Source organism: Tachypleus tridentatus, chromosome 8 (assembly GCF_004210375.1).
Source record: "Tachypleus tridentatus isolate NWPU-2018 chromosome 8, ASM421037v1, whole genome shotgun sequence".
NCBI classification, from domain to species: domain Eukaryota; kingdom Metazoa; phylum Arthropoda; class Merostomata; order Xiphosura; family Limulidae; genus Tachypleus; species Tachypleus tridentatus.
The window spans coordinates 71,806,433-71,830,927 of record NC_134832.1 but is presented as its reverse complement, the minus strand read 5'-3'; the positions used below and the strand labels follow the sequence as shown (position 1 = coordinate 71,830,927).

General features: G+C 32.3%; 1 protein-coding gene across 10 annotated transcripts in view; it reads left to right on the top strand.

Moving 5' to 3' along the window:
- Positions 1-24,495, top strand: part of LOC143222638 (rab11 family-interacting protein 4A-like) — a 41,297-nt gene that overhangs the window by 9,718 nt on the left and 7,084 nt on the right. For 4 of the 10 annotated variants that reach the window (XM_076449392.1, XM_076449387.1, XM_076449393.1 and 1 more), the window contains 8 exons: positions 126-190; positions 7,039-7,205; positions 8,053-8,169; positions 11,247-11,372; positions 18,367-18,402; positions 20,934-21,060; positions 21,486-21,589; positions 24,104-24,194. In XM_076449392.1, the coding sequence (XP_076305507.1) occupies positions 7,084-7,205; positions 8,053-8,169; positions 11,247-11,372; positions 18,367-18,402; positions 20,934-21,060; positions 21,486-21,589; positions 24,104-24,194 (723 nt within the window). In that variant the 5' untranslated portion in view covers positions 126-190; positions 7,039-7,083. Of the gene's footprint in view, positions 1-125; positions 191-3,871; positions 4,126-4,313; positions 4,392-7,038; positions 7,206-8,052; positions 8,170-11,246; positions 11,373-18,366; positions 18,403-20,933; positions 21,061-21,485; positions 21,590-24,103; positions 24,195-24,495 lie in introns of those variants that run through there. The other 6 variants (XM_076449389.1, XM_076449391.1, XM_076449394.1 and 3 more) reach the window with 5 other exon arrangements.

Genomic DNA, 24,495 nt, shown 5'->3' with positions numbered 1-24,495 from the left:
ATGATGTTTTTGTTTATTATAATACGAGTGTACCTCAAATTAATGTATATGTCAGCCGAATCTAATGGATTGTTTTTCAACAACCGTTTATCACAGAAAGAATGAAATATTGATTTGTCTTACAGGTGACAAAATACGCTCTCCATCAAAGCGTGATCAACTAAAACAGCAACGTTCACAGTCTATAAAGGTGAGTAAAATGTTATATCATTTAGCTACATTGTGGTGTTCGCATACTTAAAGTGAGTTAGTTATTGTCATTTAAGTAGATAGCAGTGTCCACATTTCATAAGACTGATTCAAGTATTAAGAATACACAGCAATGTGTCGTGCAGATAAGACGGCCTGCAATTAATTTGGTCTACACCCTTGTGCAAATTAATTGAAACAAATGGTCATTTTACAATATTTTCAGCATGGCGGCCGATGTAGGCTCGCTGGACCCGCTGATTTCCTTTAATAGTCATTTTTTCACACAGACGGCGTCATTAGCTGTGCTTTGCAGTACGATCGACCTATTTTTGGGATATATGACGAAATTTTGAGGAATATTACGTCATTCGAAATTGCGTTAGAAGGGCAAGGAGACCAATCAAAAAACAACTTCTTATCAACTCAATGAAGGAAAAATGGTATCAATGGGGTCTGAAATACAAGAACTGGACGCAATAACAATGGAGAAAGGTGTTATTCAGTGACGAGACTCATTTCTTCGTACAGGGTCAAAAAAGTCTGCATGTTCGCAGATCTCCAGGTGAGAAACTTCGAGAATCTCACATCAATCAGTTCGTAAAACATCCCTTGAAGAAGATGTTTTAGGGCTTTTTCAGCTACTATGGCGTCGGAGGCTTACATATCGTAGAAGATATGATGCGAGGACCACAGTACATCAAAGTTTTGCAGAGAAGAGTCGTTCCAGAATTGAAAAAGAGATTTCCAGATGGATCTGGCATTTTTCAGCAAGATCTGGCTCCGTGCCACACATCGAAATTTGTGAAGAATTTTATGACTACAACGCGAATAAAAGTGCTGGACTGGCCTAGAAACTCTCCGGACTTAAATCCTATTGAAAATCTTTGGGCGATTTGTAAAGAAAGACTTCGGGGAAAAGACTGTACTACGAAAGATAAGCTAATTGAGGCCATAATTGAGGTGTGGTACCGCGATCCAAAAATGAGTAAAGATTGCAGTCAACTCGTGGACTCGATGCCAAAGCGGATTAATAATCTTCTGAAAAATAAAGGCGGTCATATCATGAATTAATTTGTGAGTAATTTTTGGATTCTCAGAAATAAAACGCAAAAAATTGAAAAAATCGTAATTTTCCGTCTTGTTTCAATTAATTTGCACAAGGGTGTAAATACAAGCCATGTGTGAAAATTATTCAACAAAACCGCTCAAATGTGACCAAATTTTTTGCGTACGCCAATGCTAAATTTTTACTACAGCTTCACATAACAATAAAAGTGGACCGGTTTAGTTATTTGTCTTTCAAAGCTCATGCAGATTAACAAGTGTTGGTTAGGCCAAGCGAACTAGATTGTCAGTTTCTAGCTTAAGTTTTCGAACATACCATACGGGCTAATATTTATTATTTATTATTTACTGCCAACTTTTCAGCACAGATTTGCTAAATTTTACGAAATTATCCTAAGTAAAGAGTGTTTCGCGACACGTGATATTAGCTTATGCAACTTCTGTAAATAATAATGCTTATTAAGGGTGTAAAAGTATATGCGGGTGATGACAAGAAACTGTTAAACTAAATTCTATGGCGTCACTGTAAAGGAAATTACAAACATATTTTAAAGTATTGGAGTTTTCCGAATAATCAAGTTGCGATCCTAAAACTAACTTTGGTTACTGTCGAATGCCACTTTCTTACTTGCTCTGGTTAGTTGGTGTGTATTGACAAAATGTCATGATAGCTATCAAAAACACCTTAGGTATGTAAATAGTGTGGCCAAAAAAAGGATTGAGCATACGACACACTTATATGACACATTAAACTGTGGAATTGTATTTTCGATTTGTATGTAATTTGATGAGATTTCTATAGGTGTCCTTATTTCATTGAAGGACATTGTAAAAACAGATTTAGAGGTTATATAAATTTTAAGTAATTACATTAATCCCGATTGCCGTTAAGCCTAATGTAAAAACAAATTATACATATACATGGCATAATACAAATAAAAATAAAACAAGTTCATTAAGCTCCTTTTTAATGAACTGATAAACACGCACATCCCGAGATAAATAGGCTGTAGTAGTTTACAGCTCTATCATGTGGCACTTTACAGCTGTGTCATGTGGTAGTTTACAGTTATATCACGTGGTACTTTACAGTTGTATAGCTTGGTAGTGTACAGGTGTATAGTATGGTACTCAACACATGTATCGTGTGGTAGTTTACTGCTGTATAGTGTGGGTGTTTATAGCTATATCATGTGGTAATTTACAGAAGTATCGTGTGGTAGTTTACAGCTGTATAGTGTGGTAGTTTACAACTGTATCATGTGGTATTTTACAGCTGTGTTGTGTGGTGCTTTACAGCTGCATAGTGTAGTTTTTACAGCTGCATCTTGTGGTATTTTACAGCTGTATAGTGTGGTTGTTTACAGCTGTATCGTGTCGTATTTTACAGCTGTACTGTGTTGTGCTTTAGAGTTGTATAGTGTGGTAGTTTACAGCTGTATCGTGTGGTACTTTACAGTTGCATAGTATGGTATTTTACAGCTGTATAGTGTGGTAGTCTACAGCTGTATCGTGTGGTATATTACAGCTGTATCACGCTAGGAATGGTGGCTGTTTTTTATGAACACTTTTGGGCCATTAAAAAATAAACAAAGAAAAAAACAAATATGAATAGATAATAAATAAATGGAGTGATATTTTTTCTCACAGCATCGTATGATACAAAATCTATTTTCATATCTAGTGTTTTAGATAACAACATATGTTGGTATTGCTTTGCAGGAATATTTCTTTTGCAAATTCAAACGTCGTTGTACAACAAAGAAAGAAAGTTTGAAAAGTATTTCAAGATAAGAGTATAAAGTGTCCTTTCACTGGTTGTTATCGTGTGATAATTAACAGTTCTGACATTTTGGTAAACTTATTTTATTTTCATTTTGTTGATAACAGTACCGATTTTTCTACACATATAATTAGCTGATATAATAATCTTTATTTAGCTTTAGTTATTAGAGCTAAAATAAGCTTTTAATATCGTAAAAGTTTAAAGGGTTGTTCGTGATATTTGCTTATAAAAATATTGTTTTGTTTGGTATTGGGCTGATTTAATTTAGCTGAAGAGGGTGAAATAATCAAATTTCTTTTGTAAACTTTAATTGTAGTGAAATGTTAGGTTTGGTGTACTTAATTTCTATGTTATAAATAGAGTTATATTTAACAAAAATAATACATACACCCAATTTATTAGAAAAGTCTGGTCATTCCAGGACCTTACATTTTTCTCTCACTTTGATATTATGGTTTCAGTCAGATAATGTGGGTTTGTTCTGTGATGTAACAATGTATTTGAACGTGAGAAAGGAGCACTACACTTTATAACAGTGGTTTGCATATTTCGATCAATTCAACATTACTTGAAGCATAAATGTGTATTTATCTTAACTTAGTATAAATAAATGACTTTGATAAAGGATGAAACTATGCTAGAAATTTTGAGATTTTTGAATAATCTATAGTATTACGAGACAAACTATACGTGTTATTATGCTGTCCCAGGATACAGAATGTACCTGACTTTTTTATTTGTGGAATTTCAACAACATACACTCTACTACCTGGAACTTCGACCTTCCTGGTGTGCGGTTTCCTTATGCTTTTGCACGTTTTACAAGCCACATTCGTGCAGCGTGTTAGTGAAGTAGCAATTCGTAATGCCTAGTGCCATCACTGTTATGTCGCTCGAACCTCGTTATCATTCGAAGATGTTTTGAACATTGAACCGGTTTTTCCAGTGTAAATAATTGTGGCTGTTTTAATCATTTGTCGGCCAACAGTTTCACCTTGTTGCACATTTCGGTCAGAATTCATATTTTCTACAGCTGAAGTCTCAAGTAGTTTATTTCTAGCAGTATGGAGGTCATAGTGCAGGTACAGTGTTATGTCTGTGTGTATATATATATTCTTTCTGGGGCTTAGTTCTTGATGTAGTTTTTTAGCAAATTTCTAACAGCCTTACAAGTGGTTAATTTTTGTATAATTGAGTAAATGCAGCTATCTGTATATTTGACAAAACGTTTTAGTTTCATTTTCTTCTTAATCTTTTTTGCCAAAACAAGTTTGCAGTGTAAGACAGAACTTGTTTGAAATGGGAATTTCCTGCTACATGACTCTGGGCCGTTTTATCAGAAAGTTAGGTAAGACTGAAATATATCTTATAAGTGATTTTTAGTTGGTGATGTGAGAAAATAAGTGTAAGATAATATTACAAATAAAATTTCTGAGTCGACACAGAAATATGGATACAGGTTAATAATGTTGTAAAAGCTATTTCAAAACTTTCGCATTAATGTATTTTCTTAAATGCCCTGTCTCTTCAAACTACATGTAGCAAAGAGCCATCAAATATTTCCAGTATTCATTTTATAGTACGGATATATATCGGGTAGGACAGCGATAAGTATAAGAACTCACAACGCTAAAATTCATAGTTTGATTCCTTGCAGTGGACACAGCAGATAGCCAAGCGTAGCTTTGCTCTAAAACAAACATTACGGATATGATTTACGTACATTAAAATAACTGAGAAATGTTAGTAATTCTAATAATTGAAAAAAAAAAAAATTACTAGGGTATTTCAGAACTGTAGTGGTAGTCAGCTGATATTTTAAATTTTAAACCTAATTGCGTAAAATGCGTTAAGTTCATTTGAAAAATATGTGTAATTGAAATTACGATATCAGTGAACTGTGAGAAAGTCTTGACATATTTATCACCTAATTCATTTAATATGATATTCAGGAAAGTTTACAAAATAAGAAGCCATCGACTCTTGAAGTACTCTATGAAATGTAATCAGACTAGGTGTGAAGTTTATAACTTTCGCGATGCTTTTTTAAAGGACTGCTGCATAACTGGCAGAAGTAGTGAGGCAAAAACTGCACTGATATGCATTATTGTATATTTCTCCCCATTCGAGACAATTCAATGATTCTGCTTACACTTAACTAGAAAATAGTTCATATGATAATAAAGATTAATACAGAGACATTTGTACAAAACAACAATAAAAAGTGTATGCAATCATTTGTACGAGAAGAGGTTACAAAACAAGCCTACTTATTCGTTACGTTATATTATTATAGTTTTGGATACTAACCTTCTTATTGTTCATGTTGCCACGTATAATCATGTTCTATCTGACGACCGTGCAACTTGACAGTACCACTACAGTGTAGTTCTCATTTCAAAGGCTTCATCTACAATGTAATGTCCGAAACGCAGCACTCATTCCTGATGTTTTTCATTTTGCATCTAATATAAGAGGACAACTGTTTCCCAGCGCCTAGAAATACATAGTTGTTGCGTCCGGCAACTTCATCACCATTTCTTTAGGTGAAATAGCATGAATACACGGTTCATTCTCTAACTGTTTGAAGTACGTGACAGTTTGAACGGACATACTGTGGAAACAGCTTGGGTGCATGTAACTTGTGTCGTTTTTCCTGATGGAAATCTTCTTGCTTATTATGATTACTCTTGGCTGAAAGATGTTGTCGGCTTTTACCACTGATCTTTATGGATTCTCAATGACAAGACGCCACATTTAGCTTGCCATAGCTGGGGACACTTGCTGCATTTCTCTTTATGGATAGTCCTGGTACTTCAAGTTGATCCACAATCCTGTTTTACCTTGAAATTTCTAAACTCTAAATTCCCGATTTGAATAAATTTTTTATCTAGGTATATGATATTTTGCGTCTGAAAGAGATGTTACTCACCTTCCCCAAAGCGATCAGTTTACGGTGATATCACGCTACCTATAAAACATTAAACAAAGTTAGAATGTAGTTCGGATGCATTACGTTTCACTGCCACTTTACATCGGGTGTGGTTGTCAAGTGACTTTGAATATTCAAAATAGTTCAATATAACATACTTAATCTTCTTTATAGAATATAGGTTATGTTATTATTCTCTGTGTTCTGTAAATAAGTTTACTGTATGACGTTCCTCTATACTGATTTATCTCAGATAAGAAGAGTTGCATTGGTTGACTGAAATAATAAAATAAAGAGCTTGTTTAAGTCTTGTTTTCGACAAAACAAATGAAGAGAAATAATTTGGTTACATAAGAAATTAATTTAACTGGTATACTGTGAACGGAGAAATGTTTACAGCTTTTTAGATTTTGAGATAATCTTAGCTGAACAGAGAAACAGTTTGTGGTTTTTAGGGTAGAAAACTAGAAAGATATACTATTCTGACTCTGATAGACTTTTTGTAATTTTTAGATGTGTGTGTGTGGTAGTTGAGGACTGTCCATATTTTAACTTAACTTAATTAAAATAGTAATATATCTTTAATAAAATATGCGTATGTATATTCTTCAAATTTACATGCAGGTATTCCTTTATTTAGCTAGTGTCTTTCTAGATAGAATGTAGTCAGTATTGGGTCTAGGTTACCATTGACCATTCCGGAGGGCTTATGCTTGCCTGTTCAGGTTTTTTTCTTGTCTTCCTTCACTGGTGTGAGGGTTGTCACCTAGTGAGGAGGCAAAGGACAGGTGTGTACCGATTCAGGTAGACAGGAAGTTTATCTTTCATAAAGTCTGACATGATGATGACTTCTAACGTAGGTAACTGAGGATTGTGGAAGTTACAGAAAGACTAATTTGACAAAACATGTAGTAATAACATAATCCTTCCTGTCTTCGTCCTGTGACGAATCCTTTCTTTCCTCTACTCCAATAGTAAGAGTTGTCAACTGTAAACTGGCCAGTTCAGATATATATATATATATTCTAAAACACTGTGTATAAATAAAGAATTTATTTCACAGGATAACCAAACTCCACCTGTTATACGTTGCAGTGATGATTGCGTCATGCCCAAAGATGCCTTATATCTGGCACACGACTGCAATACACTAGGAGGCTCCAACGATAGCGCTCTCGTGGGGTCTTCTGGAACTGATGTTGGCTCTCCTTTTTCTAATAGAATACGGAGGTGAGATTTTATATCATCATTTTTTGTACTTAGAAATTACAGTATAAACTTCGTTTTGCTCTTTTCTTTTTAGCTACGTGTGTGGTTACTATGAGCATTGTTTCGAGATATTAACAATGAACTTCAGTAATTTCATGTCAATGCTACTACTTTGGTTAAATTATCTGTACAGAAAACATTCTACAAAATACTGTAATGTTTAGGATATATGCTAGGTGGTTGTGGCGAACTTGTTTTATCACAGACTACTTAATTGATTTGAAAATACATTTGGTATATAAAATCTGAGATCAGTTTTAAACGACATCGAGGAGAAGGATAAAAGCTTGCGATATTTCAGCAACTTAACCCTCTTCGTGATAACGTCCTGAAAATATATTTTTACAACTTAACCCTCCGTTACTCAGTTATTAAAATTATTTCGTTGTTTGTTACAATAGTAGTACGTCTTATGTTTCTTATTGACAAACTGTACTTAAGAATGAATAATATTACTTGATAAGTAAATAATTTTTTTTACCTGCTTATGTTAATTATTCATTTATATATTCCGATGTTGTTTTTTTCTTGCGGCTGGTATATGACACTGCGGGATGTTATATGAGAATTATTATAAAAAATAATCAAAGGTACAATCAGAATTTCCAATAAGCTGTGAAAACGTATAATGAAACTTCAATTTCCACTTTCTTTTTGTTTCTTTTTTTTTCTATTTTTTGTTACGTAAAGTTTTCTGAAGTGAAATAACTAAAAACAAAGACGCAAATCCTAAACTCTAATTAAACAGCAGTAGGAAAGCTATATTTAGATTTGGATGATAATGTCACAATGCTTTGATAAATTACAGCTTCAGTGACGGGGAAGAGAAGTACAAGTGTTACGGAGAAGCTGATGATCTTGATAGTTACGTAAACGAGTCTGAAAATAACCTGAATTTTTCGCAGGATCCAAAACAATATCTTAGGTAACCAATAGATATCTGGAATATACTAGAAAAACATACTTAAAGTTCTACAGTTCCACAACTGCTTTTAAACAATCCAACTTTTTGATGATAATTTTGTTTTATCATATCCTTACCAGGAATAACAAAAACTTTGCATTATATTTTATAATACTGCCGCCAAAGCCATAAGGTACGTATATTTGGATCTGTATGTACAGGTATGAGTTTAATTATGTGATGTAGTAATATAGGGTCAATCTGTTTTTGTGTTTTGTAAGCAACGTCAGGGGGAGAGTAGGGGATGTAAAACATCCCCTTTGGAAAACTACCACCCTTAAATAACATCACTTATGACGTACTGCCATCTTGTTTAGATGGTTTCTAACTATTGATCACGTGCTCTAAGTTAAGCTCCTTGCGTTTCTCATTATTACAAATTAGATTGTACAGATAATTTCTCTTAGTTGATTTCAAACAATGCGGGAATTTAGACACCCGACTGTGCTATAAAAGAAACACATGTCAAGTTCACTGATTTTGTATAGCATGTGATTTTTTTATAATAAGTGGATTAGGGCAGGCGTGTGTAACTTTCTCCAAGACGCAGGCTGGATATTAATTTTTAAATATAGTTGCGGGAAACACTGTATGAAGGAAAAATAAACTTTCAAATACTGCAATTTCTTTAGCAACATTTATTTTCATTATAAAAAGGGTACGTATAGAGTAGCAGTAGAATATACAGTGAATAAGTGTATTATTCAAATAATAAAAGTTAAGAAAAGTAAAATGTTTTAAAAATTTACCGTCGTGAGTTTCATCCAAAATTTAATTAAACTGATTTTTGTTTATGTTATATTAATTGTTATATACAGAAAATCATAGCTAATAATCCATGTTTTAATATATATTATATATGTTTTAAGCTCTTAAATTTATCAGGCAATATAAAAAGTTCTGAAATTTCCTAGTTTGAAAAATGTGACATTTTTTACTCTAGGCATACTGTATTCTCTAATTTATTTGCCACACCTCCAATAAGTACGAAATTTAACGTACATTACTCACTATATCATCGTCATTGTTGAGATAGAGCATATATTTTCCCAGACTTCAATTTTGTTTGGTTACAAAGCCATCAAATAAAAAATCAAACTCCTCTTGCCACACCGATATGTCACCTCGTTTCTTTCATGATTTGTTAATAGTACTCTCTTAGTTGAATACTGTATTATTTATAACCAATAGAAAGCCAAGGTTTTCATATGTAAAATGACGTATTATATTACTTTGTTTTCTGTACAGAGATTTATCAGTTTCTTTTTCAGTTCGAGTTTTGTTCCCACAGAAAAGATATCGACTAATTTAGATGAATCTATAATGGCTAATTTGTTTCATGGTTAGAATGTTACACAAATTGTGATAGTTGTGGGGTATTGTGCTTTTGCATGTATTTGTTGTCCTTGATTGATTACAGAAGAAAAACGAGTTAGTAGTGCGGTTACGTGCCGCACATTACCCGAATCTAGGTAATAATTACAAGGATAAAAAAAAAAAATAAAGAAAATCACACAAACAATATTTTGGAAAAACACTAACAATAACAACAAAGCCAACCTAAGTCCATTATTGAAACCATGTAAACCAACTGAATTAATAATTAAGCTGTTAGTAGTTTTCCAATTAATTCCTTTCCATTATTGCTCAACACTTGCTTTTAAACCTTCCTGTTTCTTTATCCTTTCTTATAATTTATTTTATTTGTTTTGTACGTCTCTATTTATTTATTTTACTTACTTGTGTTATTGTCTTTCTCATTTTTATTCTTATTTTCTTTTCTGCCACGTTTCTCTCCTTAGACTTAGGGTAAGACAACCCTTCGCCCCCACGCAGGACTTTCTTATTTCACCCAAAAGTATAACCACATTTTTCTGTTTGCACCATTATCACACATAATACACCACTTGCGTACAGCGCAAATTCTCTTGAAATTTGTAGAGAGCACTTAAATTATGTATTTACTAAATGCAGCATTTATATTAAATTACAGCCTTTATAAGTTACATGGAGACCATATTGCCAAATATTGTGGAACCGTTTTATCCAAACCTATTAAGTAAACCAGTTTCCAACCGCAATAAGAACATTTCATTTAATGTATAAAACAAATCTGTGTTCAATCTTTGTTTTATCTATGCATGACATTTATAGTAAACAAAAATGATCAATTTTAAAGCCTGTTGTTTTTTCACTATTGTTAATAGTGAGGGTACCTAATTAACGTATCATTGGTTTGGTTTGAATTTCGCGCAAAGCTGCACGAGGGCTATTTGCACTAGCCGTCCCTAGTTTAACAGTGTAAGACTAGAGGGAAGGCAGCTAGTCATCACCACTCACCGCCAACTCTTGGGCTGCTCTTTGACCAACGAATAGTGGGATTGCCCGCACGTTATAACGCCCCCACGGTTGAAAGGGGCAAGCATGTTTGATGCAACGGGGATTCGAACCGGCGACACGCGGATTACGAGTCGAGTGTCTTAACCACTTGGCGATGCCGGGCCGTGTGTCATTGTATCTTACTCATTATAAGCGTTTGTTTTACTGTAACTTGTTTTATGACATTAAGTACTTCTTATTAGTCCTTCATACAAAATTAAGTATATAATTTTTTCATTTTTTTAAACTTCTAAATTATGTAGGTAGCTTCCTTTGATCTAAATTTACCGAAAATTATGCTCTAAATAATCTTCATTTTAAACTGCGAACAAACGTAGAACTGTGGAATAAACATATAATATACAATATCCATTCTCTTTGTTAAGATTAAGAGAACTGGTATTATTATCATTAGTCTCATAAATATAATATTGTTTGTAAATTTTGCACCCTTTTTATATTCGTTTAAATATATTCGTAAATTGAAACTGAAACTAGAGGTCGTTTTATTAATTTGATATAGATATATAAATCTGGTTATTTACTAAGGGCACAGAATGCTATTAGTTTCAAAATATTGTATACATGAATATGTATTTCTTAAGAGACAACTGATATGTGAAAGAGAAAAACCTAATTAATAATTTTACATCTTCTAGTTCAGATAGTTTTCGTAGTACAAGTAGTTCGGGTAGTATTGGCAGCGGAAGGATACAACCATCTCCGAGTTCTGGTTTTCAGCAGCGAAGCACATGGCTTCGCACCAGTTTACGCAGAGCATCTGGGTTTGTATTAATTATAATTATATTATTTTTGTCGTATAAGGTTTCATTTTACTGCACTTTCCTGAACGTTCTATATTATCATGTTTACGATTTTTTTTTCTGTAGAGTTGATTAACTCCCTTTCACAAGTCTGTGTTTGAATCTTTATCTGCTTTAAGTGTTACACAAACATACATTTCATTCTGAGTTGGAAGGCTGTATACAGTGTTAGAATATAAGTTAGAATGTATATCGCTACAGTGTTTTGGTAGAAGAACTTGCGTTTTTGTGATGTTAGTTGTTATAGGTGGACAACGCTCCTCAAATGCGCAAAAGGAAACTACTAATTCGCTAACGTTTTATCTACAGCTAAATAGATATAAGCGTTATTTTGATTGTATTACTTTTAGAGCTTCTTTGCTCGGTACACACAATGTTTATTCCTACTAACATGTATGCACGAGGCCAATGCACCGAACTTTTATTGTCTTGACATTTTATTTTTTCTCTTTATTCATAATGTTTTTATTCCACTAATAATCACGTGTGCCAGTCATTCTACGCCTCCTATACTTTTTTGTGTATAGCATTTTATTTGATTTGCAATGATTTATCGCATTGTTGTTTTACAGATGAAATTCTCGGTGTTTCTTCAAATCACCCACATTGTTTCTGGAATTAGAGCATGAAGTCTTCCCTATGTACAAATTGAAAAAAAAAAAACATAGCTTATCGCTTTAAATCTATCCTTTAAAGAAATTTAGAATTTCTTCTGAATTTCTGAATATGTATATCGACTCTTTTCACTGAGGAAACAGTGCACTATAAGCCCGGCATGACAAGGTAGTGAGGTTGTTCGATTCTTAATCTGAGGGTCGTGATTTCAAATCCCCTTCCTACCAAACATGCTCGCCCTTTTAGCCGTGTGAGCGTTAGATGTAATGGTCAATCCCAGTATGCGTTGGTAAAAGAGTAGCCCAAGAATTGGCGGTGGATGGTTATTACTACGTACCTTCCTTCTAGACTTGGACTGCTAAAGTATAGGCGGCTAGCGCAGAAAGTCCTCGTTTAGCTTTGCGCGAAATTCAAAAATTAAACAAAGAATGCACTATAACGGCAGGAAGAGGTCAAATGTACCTGACCCTCCTGGGTATTTAACAACATCAATACCCAAATACCCACACAGTCAAACTATAACGGCAGCTATTTGAATTGTTTCACGTCAAAAGAATTGTTTTAGATGTAGAAATTTTTGTCCCGTATATGGTCCACTCAATAAGAGAGCTATTTAGAAATGGAAACAAGATTAGTAATATTTATACGAAACCTAAAGTTTAAGCTAAAATAATCATATAATAAGGATTATACTTGAAATCACATAACAGGTTCCAGTAACGTTGTAGTTAGTTACAGATAAAAGAATAACAAATGTATGGCCTATTCTTTTCTAATTGTTCCCAGAATAATAAATACTTTCTATAAAGTAGTGAATGTTGTCAGCAATAAATATTAAAATAATAGGCTATTAATTAAAGGATTAACTAACTTGAACAAGAAGAACATAAAATATTATGTAAGATTTGGAATATGTGTTCGGAAAATTTATTGTAAGTAAAGATTAGATTTACAGCTTACCAGAGAACTTTCGAAGCATATTAGTTATTTGTTTCTTTTCATTTTCATCAAAATTAAGTTAACAAAATGTTTAACACTTGGAAGGTACACAATATTTATTTAAAAAATTAAAATTCAAAGTATTGAGAACTTTTACTTTTTATTATGTATAACTCATTAGACCGTTAAATAGTTTCTGACATTTGGTACGTATACGAAAGTCGCTACCTGAAAATATAGGAATTAACAAGCAGTGGACGCTGTTGTTAAAAGAAGGTTGAATATTTGATATTGAATACAATATGATAAAGTATTCATAACTCTCCAATGAATGATGACAACAATCAAGTCAACTAGTAAAACTATCATAATAAATATTTCAATAGAATTTTGAAGAAATATATGTTTGAAGAGGTGTAACTATGTCACTAATAACTGCGAAAGTCTGCGCCGTCACGGGAAGATTACTGCTGTAAAACGTGTAAGTCGTTGAAACAGTTACTACATTCCACAACTTGTAAAGCACATAACTAATGCTTGTTTTTATAAGCGCGTGCAAGGTTATCTTGTTAGCATCTGCGAATCTTTATCAACTTTTGCATTTAAATTTAGGTTATGTAAGAGGTTTTGTTTGATTGTTTGTTTTTGAATTTCGCACAAAGCTACTCGAGGGCTAACCGTCCCTAATTTAGCAGTGTAAGACTAAAGGGAAGGCAGTTAGTCATCACCACCCACCGCCAACTCTTGGGCTACTCTTTTACCAACGAATAGTGGGATTGACTGTCACATTATAACGCCCCCACGGCTAAAAGGGCGGGCATGTTTGGCGCGACAGGGATGCGAACCCGCGACCCTCAGATTACGAGTCGCACGCCTTAACACGCTTGGCCATGCCGGGCCTATGCAAGAGGTGCAGTCACATTAGTTGCAGAATCGATTTTATTCTTGTGAGATTAATTACTAATAAATACATCAATTTTTTTTGTTCGTTTTGCTTTGAATTTCGCGCAAAGCTACAAGAGGTCTATCTGCGCTAGCCATCCCTAATTTAGCAGTGTAAGACTAGAGGGAAGGCAGCTAATCATCACCACCCACCGTCAACTTTTGGACTATTCTTTTATCAACGAATAGTGGGATTGGCCGTCACATTATAGCGCACCCACCGCTAAAAGGGCGAGCATGTTTGGTGTGATGGAGATTCGAACCTGCGACCTTCGGATTTTTGTTGTTAAGAAATGACACAGTCAAAAAAGTAATAAATAACTTTAATAGAATTTCTATTTTGTCATTAGGTGATGAACAATGGTTAATTTATATATTGAGGGTACATTTCGGCTTCTGTCTCAGCATTCAGAGCTACGATTATGAGTAGTAACAATAGTACATTAATAGCATCGTTGCCAAGCTCGCTTATAATAAGAGGAATTGGACTTTGTTTTATTTTTTTACGTCGCTTAATTTTTTTTTTGGGGGAGTCGTGCGTTGCGGTTTTTATGCTTGTTTTATCCTGAGGCTGCTTATTCAGGATTTATTTGTAATATGGCTTTAAAAAAACGTAGAATGGATGTAGGAGTGGTTTCGACGATTGACTACGTCAATAAAAAGTTTACGTATTATTATAATTTTATAATAATCTTATCCCCTTTTCTATTCAGTTAAAAATACACCCAGAATTTCTGGTTTGTCCAATTGACACGTTGTAAATTTCAATTAAGTTGCGCAAATCGCCATTTTGAGGGTAAGCCATGAAAGAGCAATTTTGAAAATTAGTGCTATTTGTTTTGAACTTTTTCAAAAGACAGTGTCGCTTATTATTATCGCGAGATAAAAAAACAAAAATGTTTGAAAAATGGAGCAGTATCTTTTCAGTAAAACTGGATTATTGGTTTAGAAATAATGAAGCACGTAGTGTTAATAATGATGTTAAATATAACCATTCAAAATAAATCAGTAATTAATATATTAATATTCAAAATGTATGAAGGAACCTGATAAGAAAATAAAGGACTTCCATATACATATCTGTCCATCAACCTAAAAAATCAGATACCTAAAATCTAAAAAAAAGCGATGGAATTAATAAGGAAACTCTACTAGTAAGTAACAGTAATAGTGCTTATGGATTTTTGGACGAATATATTACACCAGTAAAATGTATACAATTTTTTTCAAAAGTTCCAATAATACACTTGAACACACAAACTGAACAGAAACCGTATCTTGTTTTGAAATGAACGAAATATGATTTTTTTGAAACTATACACATAAACGAGGTGGCTAGTGATTGTTTTATCAGTAAAATTCTGTTTGAAATAAAACGTTTTATTTTTATATTCTGTCTGGGAGATTAATATTTTTAACCTGTTCAAAAATATGCATGAAAATAATATATATGGTATGATTCTTCTAGGTTATAAAAAATTAACATTTAGTGGATGCATATTGTATTATTGAAATATCGATATTTGATTATTTCTTTTGTTTATATTTACCAACTTAAGTGTTTAAGAATGTTAAGAAAAAGTTATTTACAAATTTTATTTACGTGGTATTGCAAAAATCCTATTTTCTTCAGTACGTATTAAAGCTCCTGTAAGAGCGCCCTCTAGATTATAAGAAACATTACGTTCGTAGTTACGTAGAGATTTTATTCTCAAGACCATGTGGAAAGGAAGTAAAAGACTTTGGAGCGAAGAGATTAAAGATAATTGGTCAGTTTTCATCATATTTTTCCAAAATATTTTCTTTTCTTTATATCGTGTTTTATACTTACTAAGAAACGTACTATTCTAAATACAATAGCAGAATGGATACAAAATTCTAACTGATAATTGTACAAAGAGGCTAACAGTTTTCATGTCATCCAATCAATAGGCTCGGCTACAGGTTTAACTGAATATTCGATTTTTTGAAGAGAACCACAACATTGTTTCCTTAACTGAGGAATACTTGCTCTAAAATACTGTGTTTTTTCTGAAGACGTGAAGTATTTGGAATACTGATTTATTATGAGTATAAAGTTTTTTTGCACACCTATCGTAATGTGAAATTTTAAATCATTCTTAGGTTACACCTTATCTTAAATAAAAAGTAATGAAACTGCGTGTAGCTTGATGTATTATGATCAGATTTCATTTTTCCATTTAGTAATGTGACAAGAAACTTATGTTTACTTTGTAATAGCTTCTCTTTTTTATGCTCGTTTGTGATGTCTAGCTACGAGTAAAACTTTTTTTTCAAATACTGCTTGTGATACTGAGTAAAGTAGAATGCCCAATTTTGACGTCAGCAACGTGTGAAATACTTTATCTTTCCACAAATATCATTGTATAACATGCATGCTATGAAAAATGTTAATTAAATCATGGCTTAGCTCAGTGCCTACTCCTTGAAACTAACAGTGTTTTCTGGTTTAGTTCAAGACGTACCACTTGAAAAAGCAGTGTATACTGGCCTTGTTCAGTATGTGCTCCTTGAGCAAAAGAGTGTACTATTGTTTAGTTCAAGACGTGACTCTTGATAAGAATAGTGTATTCTGGTCTAAATGTGTGATTGAAAAAGAATAATATGTAATGATCTATTTCAAAATGTGTTCCTGGAAGAGAATGGTGTATTTTGGTCTAGTTCAATCACGATGGTAACAAAAATACGTAGGTTCAAGAATAATAGAGATGAAATAAAAACTTTATAATCCGGCCGCTTTTGAAAGCGTTCGGGTTATTGGGTTTTTATTTCATGGTGTGGTTCAAGATGTGTACGTAGAAGAGAATGGTGCATTATGGTTCAGTTCCAGATGTGCCCCTAGAAAAGAAGAGTGTATAATAGTCGACTTCAGTATGTGCCCCTGAAGGAGAACATAGTATACTGGTTTAGTTAAAGACGTGTCCTTGGAGGAGAACAATGTATTTTGGATTAGTTCAAGACGTTCCCCTTGAAGTGTGTTCTGATCCGGTTCAAGGTGTCTTTCTGGAAAAGAACAGTATATCCTGGTCCATTTCAATACGTGCCCCTTGAAGATAATAGTGTATTTTAATAATTAATCTTTATTGTACTTTATAGTATAATACATTCTCTTCTACCGACAAAAGTATTCTTGATAAGAGTGCCATCAACAAATTATATTAAAGAACAAACAAACAGTTGTAGTAAGTTCTTCACCAGTTAAAGAGAATTAAGTATTACCTTAGCGATGCTCGTGTTGCATGTGTTTGAGTTTGAAGCATGTAAAGTAGGCCATCCTTCCAGACTCGTGTTTTTTGAATTTGTGGTGCATGCTGGAGGGTCTTAGATATTGTGTCAGTTTCTGATGTAGTGACATTATCATTCTAGTACTATTACATATCAAGTATATTTCTGTCAGTTCCAGTTGTAGTGATATTACCATTCTAATACTTTTACATATCAAAGATTCTTGTGTGAGTTCCTGTTGTAGTGACATTATCATACTATTACTAAACTTCACTTTTCACATGCCATGTCTGGTTAAGAACAACTTTTTGATATTTCTTCGGATAACGGCCACTTCTTTTGTATAGTCTTCCATAAACCGACTAACGTTTTCGGTTTTCCTCCAAACATTGATAACAGTCTTCTTCAAAATGATTTGCCTTTTTATTGTAAATCGTCCAATAACCTCTTTCTATGGATGTTTTGTTCAGGTAAAAGTAGTTACCTATCCTTTTAGTCATCTTATCCAAATCTTGAGGCGTTTAACAAACCTAGTCAGTGCAATTTGTTTATATATATGTGCATTGATCACTAACCGCAGTTCTAGAACTAGCCAAAACTCACATGTAAACTGTGTTTAATGAACATATAATCTGACTTTTTTATGATGGTTGTGCTCCTCTTCTCAGACTCAGTCTTGCTATAATGATTCTTTTGATTTTTATAAGGTTACTTTTAATATATTTCTACGTGTACACATGTTACGTTTTACATGTACTTGTAACTGTACCAAGATGGGGGTGGGGTGCGAGCTACACCATAAAATTAATGAAAATTTATATTAAAGATCTTTGAAGATCATAATGAGTCGCTTAAGGGACACGCTTATCAAACATTTGTTTGTACGTATATGTTTTAAGTAAATAGTTTTTTTTTTTTTTTTTTAAAGATGATATCCAGGTTAACGTTCTTACTTTCTAGTGTTTGTGTATCAAGTGTTGTAATATGTTACCATGCTATGGTACACAGACTGCACTGTTCGTTTTAAGCTCAAGTTCATGAAGTCGATTGTGCTTTGATATGTGAAGCCTTTTGTACTCATTCGTGTTGTGAGATCATGCTGTCTGCTCACATAGTTATGTGTTATGTGTATCAATGTCTTCTTTTAGATACTTTAATGTATTTAAAAAATAAATTGTTTTAATTGAATTACTTTTTATATGTGTATTTTTAGTTCGAGCAAGCGTGTTTCGTCTAACGCATTAGCAAGGTAAGCAACATATATATATTTATAAATTAGATATTAACTTAAAGTTTTACACGTTTCAAGTTTCATTGTAATTTCAAAAATAATTATGGTCTTTAATTACGCTTTTTAAATAATGTAACAATCATAAAACTTTTATATTTGCTCTAAAGTAAATTTTTAAGAGATTGTACATGCCGGGAGGACTCTAACAGAACAACTTAGGTTTCTTTGTTTGTAGCTGAACTCAAAGTTACACAATGGCTATTCATGCTTTGTCCATCACAGGTTTCAAAATCCGGTTTCTAGCGTTGTAAGACAACTTAGGAGTTAAACAACATGTATCTAAGAATGAGAGTTTTACCGTAACTTCACATGTATTAGTTATTACATTGATTATCTAAGGAGAAAGACAGAATACATTTTAATCACCAAGCTTCTTCCTATAAAAGATATGAGAATATCAATAGTCAACGTCTTTTGTGCTTTAATTTGTTATATCGTTTTGTATTCCGTTTTTGTTTCCGTAAGTTTAATTGTTCAAGTATAAACTACTTTATCAAGGTTTTTAAACATTTTACTTTATATTTAGCAAAACAAAAAGTTCATGTAAGTACGGATAAACATTTTTATAGTTTATGTGTGAGAAACTATTTTGAACTTTTCCATAAATATGGATAAATTCGACAGATTTATTCTCTTGAGTTTAAAGGCTCTAATTTTATACTGTTGTGATTTCAAATTATCGAACATATTTTTGTGAAATCTGAAGTATACTGTAACGAAGATACATCTGTTGTTTGTGTGGTTAATATATTTCCAAGAGGTGTAAAGTTAATTGAGGACTTTCAGTATTTGTCCAGTCTCTCGGTATATTTATCGCAACATCGTGAACTGAAGTTTTTTCTGTTGTATTTATAATTTGGATTCATTTTTTTTCAGTTTATTATCATGTCGCATACATCAAACTAAAACTTTTATTTTGACTTAGTTTATTTCTTCACTACATAAGTACAACTTGGAAAAAATTGAAGCATTAACCTAGTCCAAGAAAAGAAACCGTGTATACTACTCCTTTAATTTCGCAATAATAAATAAGATTTAAGTTTAATAAGTATCAAGCTGTATAAATGGTAAAAATCTGGATGCGATTTATGAAACCATAAATAATTTTAAGTATAAAGGATGAGCATTATAGAATTAACAACGATGTCAAAACCACAACATCAAGACCTGAAGTGTTTTGTATTGTATATTGGATTTATTTTCAGTTAATTATCATGTCGCATACTTTTAAATAAACCTTTTATCGCTCGAGTTATTAGGTTGATATATTCTGGATGGCTGTGCCAATGTGTGTTTTCCGTACCTGTATTCTCAAGACGACTGGTATAGGTATTAGCACTTTAATTACAATAAAGTACAGAACAAGTTGGCAAATTCTGTCTCTGTTAACCTGAAGATGACCTAAGAAGGTCGAAACGGTGTTCTGTACTTTATTTTAATTAAATTGCTAATATCCGTACCAACCGTCTTGAGAATACATTTTTATTTCAAGTAGGTTTCTCGTCATCACGAATTATTCTGAACCTATTTTAGCGTTTCGCAGATGGACATAGTCTACAAATTGGAGCTTCTTTTGGTATATGTAAATGAATCGTAGTCTTTGTATTTCAATTATGGTACGCATTACGATTTTAGTGACAGGGTGTGACAGGAGCTGTGAAACTTTATTAGTGTAGTGAATGTTGGTATGATTTAAAGAAATTAGTAAATAAGCCTAAAGTGTAGACATAGTGTGAGATAACCTAGCTTAAAGCCAAGTGCATAAAAATTAAAATATCGATCCAATTTTAAACTTAAATCGTTTCTGAATTAAAGTATTTTCTGTTATATCACCAGCGTTTAGTTTTTTAACCGACGAAGCATTTTAAAATGTTTTATTATGATGAATAATTTAATTTACGAGAATGCATATGCATTTTAACATGGGAAAGTTTGTTCACAATAAGTTATTGTACTGTACATTACATTTGTGGTTAATGTTTTAGTCATGTAATTAAGTTTTATTTATCATTCAAAAAATATTGTGACTTCATAAAAATTAATAGTTAATCGTCATTTCCTTTGTAATATTATAGTTAGTCAATTATTCGCGGCTGAAAGTTGTGGTTCTACAAAGACATAAATGATAGCCAACAGTTACACGTTTAATGCAAAACCAATGTAGTAATCATTTATATTATTTCAATTTCTTTTGATTCAATTAACAGGCATTACAACATTTATTATTTAAACATTTTGTCTGAGCAAAGGTAATTGTGGTAATTTAAAAGTATGTCTTATTTTATACATTTACATTCGAATGAAAAAAATATCCCTGAATTATTGGCCTACCCAGTATATTATTAATATTTAATAGTTTTTTGTTGGTAGTTATTTCAGTTAGTTTAGGTAATTAATTGAAATGAATTATTACCACATTGTATATAGGTATCCTCTGATTATCTGTTAATTACTGTAAGTTGATATTAGTATTTGTTTCTTTTTTCCAGTCAGTTATTTCGTAGTGCCACTCCCAACGGCCATGATCATTCATCTAATCATAGTAGACGGAGCTCAACTAGTTGTGATTTTGATGACACGTCTTTGGAGGACGATGTCCAAGATCTCAATGATAAAGTAAAAATGACAGCTAGATAGATAGATAGACTAGTGTATGGTTAAATCTGTAATGATTTTACCACTTTTTATAGATTAGTTGATATATATTATTCGTTATCAAAGTCTTACTTAGTCTCGGTTTATATTATGCATAACTAAAAGCGTATAGAGCACCATATCTTTACATAAAAATCTCATGAATTATTTTTATGTTATAAATTAAAAACATTTGAAACTTCTACTCTCGAGGACAAAAATATCCTGTAAACTTTTGAACTAAGAATTATTTTACAAAATATCAATCTATTCTGTCCTTTTTTTCTACGACTGTGTGAAATAAAATGGATGCACTTTAACACAAAAATGTTTGAAGCTTATTTCGAATTGTTTCAAAATCTTATTTTATGTTAGAGAAGGAAGGAGATAATTTTTATATCTTTCAGGTACAAGTACTTCAACAGCAAGTAACGGATCTCACAGAAAATCAAACAAGTAACGATGATCGTTATTCTAAAGTAAAGCAAGAAAATTCCACACTGTTGTCAAGGTAAGTGTTAAGCTTTAAATTGTTAATGATTTGTTTCGAAGTTAAACCTGTTGAACTCACTGTAGAAAATGATGAGCAACTATGAGACTTAACATTACACTTGTTTTCACTGATAAGTTTTTTAATTTATGAGAATGTTGCGATTAGTTAAAAATGTACAGTAACCAAACTTGTAACTTTGACAACAACCGCAGAAAAAATATTACATCTAGTTTTGGTACTAGTCCTTAACATATACCAACCTCATCTGTTTTGAAACAAATTTTCCAAACAACATATGCTTTAATTGTGGGCTAATACGTTGTTGGTTATAGGACCTCTAGCAACATACGAATCATATAAAAAAAACCAAAAAAACTAGTTAATTTCACTAATCACTGGTGGGGTTTCTTGTCTCCTACACAGCAAATCTGCGATTTTATTTAACGTTGTTTATTAGTTCTTTCAAAATGAGAGTTTTAACAACGAGAAACATAAAATTGTTCAATATTATGCAATGTGTGGATCAGATCATTAGTAAATGCAATAAAAATAAGCTAGAAATGTAATGGTTAAAATACACAATTGACTAAAAAATATTAGTTGGTACACGAAAACATACTTTTAAATTTTACTCATAATTCACACGATTACCAAATGAATTCAATTTTATTATACTGAAGAATCTGCTCATGATTTCGGCTTTCTTGTTTTGGAATTGCATTTTAAACAATAGTTTATTTTAACCGAAATATTTAAGAGCTGTGTATATTTTACGAATAAAATTTGGCTAATTACAAATATACAGTATATATGTAAATATGACGCAAAATTTCGTTATCTTCTTTAAACTTTATTATTTTATATGACATCTGCACTTTTTTCACCGATGAACGTAATTTTTATTTCTTTATTATTTAAGTTTTCTACTTCTAAATTTTCTGTATCTCTGAAACGCTGAACTCATATTCAATTTTTAAAATTTCTTAATCGTTTAAATAATCTAGTAAAACATTAGTTTCAGATGGTGATAGTTCGATAAAAGACGTTTTAAAAGTTTGGCTTAAACTGTGTGAAGATAAGCGCATCACAATTTCGATTACGATATCTTCAGAATTTTTATAAACACCCTAAATATTAGTTTTTCAGTAAAAAAGGTATCATTATACATGCTATATGTATAATCTTTTCGTATTGAAATTATTCAACGAAATATTATCAATATTATAGTTACTTTTATTAACTGCTGATAAAAAGTTGTGCAGGAACATTCCAACATGTTCAAAACGTGATAAAATTAATTATTTTCGTCTTTACCTATCGATCGTATAATATTTTAAGAAGTGAACATTAGTTGAAAAGTATGTGTTTACATGAACACTAGTTGTACATGCTACATGGTAGTAAATATAACTCGCCTGTACCGTTTTATTTATATAAGTTAATATAAACACGCACTCTTTCAGAAAATTAAATAAAATATTATAGCTTAGGTGAGATATACAAAGTATTGAAGGGCTGCACTCTAACTCTTGTGGGCATACATGCTGTAGTATCGAGGTGAAGAAGCTTTAACAATAAGCATTGTTCATTGGGTATTGGGCCTACTGGGGAGGCTAAGGCATCTTATGGGGCAGCTTCGGCCATAGCAAGTTCCTGTTATTGCTGTCCCTATTTGTCTTGTTTACTTGTTTGCAGTTAAGCACAAAGATACACAATGAGTTGTGCTCTGTCCAATAATATTAACTTTTTAACGCACTATGTAAAATGCATTTTATTAATTGAGTACCAGTAATATAGGATATGATTTCTACTGTGATCAGCAAACGCACAGAGTTTAGAAGGATAGCACGGCACGATGCAAAATGCAATACACATGCATTATAATTTGAGCCCTCGCTCTGAATACGAAAACAAAAAATCTTACCCAACTAGGATTCTTCTTTTTGTAACAAACCACATAACGGCGCCATAAGCGTATTGACACTGTTCTAGTTGCTATAGCAACCGACGCAGGTCGTCTGAACGACGTTAGTTTTTGAGTGTAACGCTGTGTAGCGTACTTCAATGTTCGTTGAAACGTATTTTGATTTGACAAACGTAATCGTCATATGTGAAATCCATAGAGTAAGCGTAGAATTAAATATTTTAGAAATGTATCCATTTAAAATATTAATCTATTAAAGTATTTAATTCGATTATGTGTTTTAATATTAGGTAACCTCTAACCACTACTTTTAGTTTTAAAAATAACGTGTGTCATCTTAAGGCTTAAATTAACATCGTAATTTTTTTTTTTCAGTTTAAACACTGTATTAGATCAGTTTGTAGATTATTACAGAAAAAAATAGTAGTGGTATTATTTTCAGATACAATTCGAGTAACTGTGGAAAATACATTTACACAGGAAGTTTACTTTCATTATGATTTAAATTTATGTTATTGAAGTGATTTAAATGGGGCTGTCTTTATAAAGAATTCGTTGAGTAATAAACGCAAATACATAATACCTGTTAATTTTCAACAAATGTGCAGAATACATTCTTTGGAAGAACAGATCAAGGAATTAGAACTCAGATCAGAAGATAGAGTTAAAGATGAAGAAATACGCATGAAAGAATTAATGGTAAATATGATCTTTTCTCCTGAGGTTGGATAAGTTGACTGTAAGCCTAATAATAAGATCAAACTGTTCAGCTTGCGATCTTGATTTCGTCGAGTACATTTATATCAAAGCTTATTTGTGTGCTATACGTTTTGAACTTCAAGTGTATTCAGATTTTGTCCTAAACACATGTTGCAAGGTGCATTTTTAGTGTTATAAGCTAATTTTTTACTATAGAGAACTTGTCATTCCATTGACATCATGCATAGAGAAGATTCGTGTAATATGCAGCAAAAATGGTACCTTATAATTAGTCAGTTTA